This window comes from Myotis davidii, unplaced genomic scaffold (assembly GCF_000327345.1).
Source record: "Myotis davidii unplaced genomic scaffold, ASM32734v1 scaffold1069, whole genome shotgun sequence".
NCBI classification, from domain to species: Eukaryota; Metazoa; Chordata; class Mammalia; order Chiroptera; family Vespertilionidae; genus Myotis; species Myotis davidii.
The window spans coordinates 645,577-653,284 of NW_006300018.1; the positions used below are offsets into that span (position 1 = coordinate 645,577).

Consider the following 7,708-nt stretch of genomic DNA (forward strand, 5'->3'; position numbering starts at 1 on the left):
CTCCTGAGTGGCACAAACATGGACAAACCCCAGCTTACCACCTGTTTCCCCGTTTGGTCTTTAAATGAAATTGGAACCGTTCACCTGTAAATCCCTACTACTCCTGGGGTACAGGTACACAGCCTGCCGGAAAAAGAGCCCAAGAATAGCTAACAGGAGAAGGAAACACCTTTCAGAGAAGCCGAATTGAAGCTGCATTTCACATTCACGAAGGATCCCTTAAGACAAAGCATTTTTTTCCTGCTGGTTTTGACTCATTTTCGTATTTCCGGCCCCCAGTGGCCCTCGGATCTCCTAGATGAGGGCCTCTTCCCACCTGAGTGAAAAGAAGGCTCCGACTCAGCTGAAGGGGGAACTATACAAGAAAATGACAATTCTGATGGAATAATGAGGCAAACATACGTTGTTTACTAATTTATTAATACGTTTAATAATAAACTTATACAAAATAACATGTTTTTGGCTTTGAAATCATGACATAAAACAGGAAGGCAAATAATTGGAAATTATCGGCTGAAAGATGGTAGAAGCAACTCATACTGAACCTGAGTAACACTCCAGCCGGGCGGGCGGCAGCAGGGCGCACCAGCCCAGCAGGAGGGGAGCGCAGTGCTGCTCCCAGCTGAGCTGGCTCTGTGGTCTGGTCACCGCGTACAGGAAACTGGGCTTGCCTCTCTCTCTATTCCTTCTTTCCGTCCTGACTTGAGCTATAGTGATGCATCCTAGTTTGTAGGATAGTGTTGTTGTTTTCTTAACTTGTTTGAACTACACGTTTTCGACCTTCAAGAACAAAAAACTGCTAAAAAGTGTAACTATAAAGCCATTTCTATTTTTGGTCAGCTATCTGCTGTAGGCAAAGCTTCATGTAGGAATTTTTGTTGCGAGTTTCCAAGACGGCATCCCTAACAAGCTCGATGAACATCTGTGGCCAAAGCTTCTGCAGGGCCTCTTTTTTCATGCTGATCTCTGTGGCTTCCTTCACAAGGTCCTCTATGTAAATTTTGCAGAATTTCTTTTTTTCCTTTGTTTCCTGTTAAAAAAAGAAAAATCTGCACTGAATCATAATGAACCCAAAAGCTGAAGTAACAATGAGCCGAACCAGAGAAACCTGAATCCTTTCCTGAACAGTAACACCGGTCAGGGCGGCAGTACCTGACAGAGCAGCAATCTCTCCTGGGCCGTCTGGGCACAGAGCTGTGCTTCAGGAAAGACAGCAGTTGGGAGCACCCAACTCCCCAGCCCACTCCTACCTCTGTTGGACAAAAAGGTGAGAGTTGCAGGCTTGATCCCCAGTGAGGGGCGTACAGGAGGCAGCCGATCAATGATTCTCTCTCATCATTGATATTTCTATTTCTCTCTGCCTCTCCCTCCCTTCCTCTCTGAAATCAATAAAAAAATATATTTTTAAAAAGTGTACAAGGAAGAAGAGGAAATATATACAAGTCTGGGATCCATAAGTTGGCCTTTGAAAGAAACAGTAGTAAGTCCGTCAGAGAAGGACAAATACCATATGATCTCACTTATATGTGGAATCTAATGAACAAAATAAACTGATGAACAAAATAGGAACAGAGGCATGGATGCATGGAACAGACTGACAGCTGTCAGAGGGGAGGTGGGGGAAACTGGATGAAAGAAGGTGAAGGGATTAGCCAAAGAACATGTATGCATAACCCATGGACACAGACGGCAGTGTGGTGATGGCCAGAGGGAAGGGGGGTGCTGAGTAGGAGCCGGGGCTGGGTTGGGCAGGACAAAGACAGGGGGAAATGGGGACATCTATAATAGTGTCAATAATAAAGTTAATAAAAAAAAGAAAGGGGCACACACACACACACACACAAAAGAAGGAAGAAATAGTGCTTTTTCTGAACTTCTGGGTCTGGCAGTCTACAATTGAAAAATCTTCAAAACACAACAGTGGAAGCTTTGGACCCACGGATATTCAGGCACTGGGTCCCAGTTTCATCCCAGAGGCTGAAACAAAGCCATTTTGTTTAATGCAGGAATTTAACATTAATTTTGGATATTGATATTTTTGGGGAGTATAAAGGCATGATGATGGAAAGTGTCATAATATGTATGGAAAAATCAATGAAATAGACCAGATGATCAGAATTACATGGGGATCAATTCACATTAATAAAGAAGGAAAGAAAGAGATGTTAATGAGACAATAGGTTTAACTACTTGAAAAACATCTACTGAAACTTCCAACTCAAAATGTTAAATTTAAAATATCAAAAGATATTGCCATTAAAATTACACTTACAGCCCTGGTCATCTTTTCTCAATGGTTAGAGCATTGGCCCTCAGACTGAAGGGCTGCCAGTTTGATTCCCAGTCAAGGGCACCTACCTTGGTTGCAGGTTCTTCAGCCTGGGCAGGGGCCTGTCGGGGAGGCAACTAATTGATGTATCTCTCTCATGTTGATATTTTTCTATCTCCCCCTTTTTCCTCCCTTCCACTCTCTCTAGAAATTAATGGAAAAAAATATCCTTGGGTGATTAAAAAAATTACACTTACAAAGATTTATAATAAGAAGGAAAATACATCATAATGTTACATGGAAAAAATACAAAATGAAATTTTTATAGAGGTTGAGTTACAAGAGTGTATGTATTTGTCAATACTTAGCAATTATACACCTAAGACTTGTATTTCATTGTATATAAATTTTACCTCAAAAGAAGAAACTATATAAAATACTGAACATTAATGATATGCATGCTAATGTCTGAAATTACATTTAAATAAATTTAAAATATAAGGTGGATTTTGATGGACAGATGATGGGGTAGATGCATAGATATGTGTCAAAGTACACTGTACAGTACAATGTTAATAGTAGAGTATAGGTTTGGGTAGATGGTTGTTTACTGTAAATTCGTTCAACTTTGCTGTATGTTTGAAATTTTCATTAAAAAGTTAGAAAAACATATAGAAAACTATTGCAAGAAAATATATGGGAGTATCATTAAGATAGTTTTTGTGTTGCGAGACCTTGAATGTTTTTTACCTCTTTTTTTCTATTTCTCTTCCTTTTCCATATTTTTACAACTTTAAAACAGCAAAATATATTTTAATATTTTTGGAAAATTGATTTTAGAGAGAGAGGGGAAGAAAGAGAGAAAGAAACATGGATGAGAGAGACACATCATCCTTTCTCCTGCACGCCCCATTCTGGGCACTGAGCCCAAAACCAGGATATGTGCCCTGACCAGGAATTGAACCAGTGACCTCTTGGTGCCTGGGACAATGCTCAACCAACTGAACTGCACCAGCTGGGGAAATATATTTTATATTCTTGATTATTAATGTAAGTTAATGATGAATCTTAATTGTCACTAACTTTCCCTAATAGAAGCACATTTTGGAAATTTTCTTATGACATAAGATTTTTCTAAATAATCACTCATCATTCAGGGGTCAACTTGATTTGATTTAGTTCATAGGCTAAAAACAACAGGCCACTGGTTGCCCTATCATAAAATACGTACAGATTTTGATGGGCGATAAACAAAAAATGGTTTCAGCTGGTAACTTCTCCAATGAACCTGATATCTCTAGCTCTGAAGTATAGTATGGGACTTAGTCACCTACACTAAGTTAGCTTGTTGATGAGAACAGCACTTAGCTGCTCTCTTTTAACACTCGGTAAATCTGGGCTACACAGGGACTACCTACCAGGAAGAAAGACAAGTGTGAATCATCAGAGATTAATAACTGAAACGCACACTATTTCACAATGAGCAATGCGTTGATACAAGTCCAAGACACAGAGCATTTAGTGAATGCCTCTCTTGAAGATTTCTAAGTATCTTGGAACATAATTTTGAATTAAAAAAAAAAAAGAAGACAGCCTGGCTGATGTGGCTTAGCAGTTGAGCATCGACCCAGGAATCAAGAGGTTGCTGGTTTAATTTCCGGTCAGGGCATATGCCCGGGTTGTGGGCTCGATCCCCAGTAGGGGGCACGCAGGAGGCAGCTGATTGATGATATTTCTCTCTCATTGATGTTTCTATCTCTCTATCCCTCTCCCTTCCTCTCTCTCTAAAAATCAATAAAAACATATATTTTTTAAAAACATAAAGTTCTAGTAATAGGGTGAAAAAATGTTATAGTAATTTAGGCATAATAAAAATTTAAAGAAGTTTTGAATTATGTATCTTAAATAATTTATACATAATACAAATAGAAACAAACTTTTCATAATTGGCACAGTGCAATTTTTGGTGCTTTAAAGTTTTCTGCTACAGTTTCTTCCATTACTTCTTCACAAACATATTGATACAGAAATGTCTCTGCTATAATAACCTAGTAACTGTGTTTGAAAGCATTTTCAGGTCATCTCTTCTCTCCTCTAAGCCAATTACTCTGCATCTCCATGTAGTGCACTCTAAAACTCGTCAGGTGTCTGCCAGCACACCCCCTCTGCCCATCCAGAATGATCCTGCTAAGAAGTACATTAGCAATATCTCTCTTGTCATGACCGCTAAGGAGTTGTTGCTCTTTGAATAATGCTCTTCCCATTCTCAAATGCTTTCAGATACTTATGTTTTCCTATCCCACAATATCCCTGTGTGGTTCATAAAGCAAGTCCAATTTTATAAGTCCAATCCTGATGAGATGAGTTATATATAATATTGTTTATATTATTTTATTGAACTAAAATGTTGTCATGAAGATGGTTAGAGGGAAAAAGTAGGCCAGCGGTGGGATTTGTTATAAAGTGATTTTAACTATAATGATATTGTATTTGGATTTAATCCATATCTCCATTTTATAAGTAGGAAACTGAGGTCAATAGAAGTTGAGGAACTTGATCAGGATCAGACATCATCTACTACTATTTGCCTAGAGAAATCTCTAACCTAGTCCTTGAGGAAACGGCGGTCTATTTGGAGAGGGGGCCTAAGCATATAAAAAGCTAACTTAAAAAGATGAAACGGTAAGTAAGTGCTGAATGGGATACTGAGACAGCAGATACAACCAGTGCTCTGAGAAGAAAGCCCTTTGGCACTAGGTGGTCAAGCAGACTTCGGAGAGCGGCATGACACACTGATCCAAAGTCAGGAGCCAGGGGTCCGAGTCTGGAAGCAGCTCAGTCAGTAACTTACCATGTGATCCAGTTACCAGTTTGCCTCATCTGTCTAAGGACAGGATTGGATTCTAGAGGCCCTTTCAGCCCTCTGATTCGACATCCATCATAAATCTTTTTTTTTAATATATTTTATTGATTTTTGACAGAGAGGAAGGGAGAGAGATAGAGAGTCCGAAACATCGATGAAAGAGAAACATCGATCAGCTGCCTCCTGCACATCCCCCACTAGGGATGTGCCCGCAACCCAGGTACATGCCCTTGACCGGAATCGAACCCGGGACCATTCAGTCCGCAGGCCGATGCTCTATCGACTGAGCCAAACCAGTTTCGGCCATCATAAATCTTTTTTAGAATGAATCAGGAGAATGGATGGGCAATTACTAACCGACAGAATTATGCATGTCATATGTATAATTGTACATGTCATATGTACAATGAAAGGGTCTGCCTACTCTCATTTGTGAGGAACTCATTTCAATGAACTCCCCCAGTATGCACAGAAGAGCGTGTGAGCACTTTATGCTACAGAGATTTAAAATTTTTTTCAAGAAGTGGAGAGGGAGAATATATGGTATACGTGAAGGAACGTTGGGTTGTGAGTCAAGAGAGGGTGGTTAAGGGACTAGAGTAAGATCTATCAGTGGTAGAATCAGGGGCCCAAATCTAAGTCTCCTGGTGGCCTAATGTTCTTTTCCAAAATATTATGTGACTTCATATTCATTCTTTTCTTTTGGTATTTCTCAAAACAGGAGTCAGCGTTCCCTGTCTTTAATTCTTCTTGCTTATTTATGATCACACTACTTTAATCAAGACTCTGCTTTTATGACTCCTCTGAAACGATTTCTGTTACACACACACACACACAGACACACACACAGACACACACACACACACACACACACACACATAAAACGGAACCAAATAAACCCCAATGACCTTGATTGCCAAATTTATCAACATTTTTTTCTTTCTAGTTTGTGCCCTTGGTGTGTTAGGGAAAATCTTAGCTTATCCAACCAAGTTCATAAAGGTTTTTCTCCTTTTAAAAAAATGAGAACTTTTTTTTTTTGCTTTTCATACTTGGATTTTTATTTAATCTGGATTTAATTTTTGCTATATGGTATACAGTACGGTCAGTACCTTTTATTATGCAGTCTGTCTACACTAGTCTGCAAAACCTGCTGTCTGTATAAAGATTCCCCATATGCATGGGATAATTCTGGTTCTATTTTGTGCACAGGCCTACTGTCTATTCCTACACTGCCTTGTTACTATGCTGTATGATAATACTTGCTATCTGGTGAGGGAAGTTCTCCCACTTTTACTCTTGTGTATTTTAGGTCTATCAGGTAATATTTTAAGAAACTGCTCTATCAGATAACTTTTATGATAAAATGGTGAATTTCCATAAATAACTCTATCCACATTTTAATTAAAGCTGCCTTCTAGTTATGGGTAGATTTAGGAAGAATTGACATTTTTATCATGTAAAAAGTTTCTGTCCAGCCCAGCTGGCATGGCTCAATGGTTGAGGAAATCATGGTCTGATTCCCGATCAGGGCACATGCCCGGGCTGCAGGCTCGATCCCCAGTGGGGGGGGGGCAGGAGGTAGCTGATCAATGATTCTCTCTCATCATTGATGCTTCTATCTCTCTCTCTTCTTTCCTCTCTGAAATCAATAAAAATATATTTTTAAAAAGTTTCAGTCCATGAACATTATCTATTTAATGCTTCTTCAGTGTCTTTCTATAAAATTTCACAATTTCGTTGAAACCTCCATAAAGGACTTAAACTATTTTATTATTCATGCCTACAACGTTTGTTTTGTGGTAAATGGTACATTATTTGAAATTAGTTTTTGAATAAATAATACAACCTAGATTAAATAATTGACTCCTTTCCTAAAAGTTCTTTATAATTTAGGTAGATCGTTGCAAACTATTTTTTGTCATTTATCTTTCCTTATTTTACCCCCCTGAAGGTCTTTCTCATCCTAATGATACACATTAATTTTCCATTTCTTGTATAATTTTTATGCTTTCATTATAAACTTTTAAATCTCTGATCCATTGGGAATTTATGTTGGTGTAAGACATAATGACCAAATCCTGTTACCTCCCTCAGTTTCGTAATTATTCTCAAATCATTTATTGGATAGCCCACCTAACCAGTTTGAGATTATTCTTTATCATGTAATAAAGTCTCTTTTGTATTTAGATATATACTTGACTTTTCATTCTATTCCATTAGTCCATTTCTTCATACCATCTTGTTTGAACCAGTGTAAGACTTTGTAACCTGCCCTAACACCGAGCAGTGCTGGGCTTCTTCAGAATCTTTATGGCTATTAGTTATCTTCCCAGATGTACTGTAGGATCAACACACCTCAATGTAAAATGTTTGTATTTTTATTGGAATCACATTAAATTTGTAAATTAACTTAAGGAAAATTAGCATTTAACTTTAGGTCCTTCTTATCCAAAACGTGATAAGTTTTTTCATTTGCATAAATCTTTTGTATACTTCATTAATGTTTTAAAGTGTACTTCAGATAGTTCTTGCATATTTATTAATTAGTTTCTTACTGATGCTGGGGTCCAACC

General features: G+C 38.3%; 1 protein-coding gene across 1 annotated transcript in view; it reads right to left on the reverse strand.

The window, feature by feature from the left end:
- Nucleotides 1-399: 399 nt before the first annotated feature.
- Nucleotides 400-7,708, reverse strand: part of LRRC49 (leucine rich repeat containing 49) — a 232,482-nt gene continuing 225,173 nt past the window's right edge. The window contains exon 16 of the mRNA XM_006776066.2: nt 400-1,030. Coding sequence (XP_006776129.1) covers nt 827-1,030 — 204 coding nt within the window. The 3' untranslated portion in view covers nt 400-826. The remainder of the gene's footprint in view (nt 1,031-7,708) is intronic.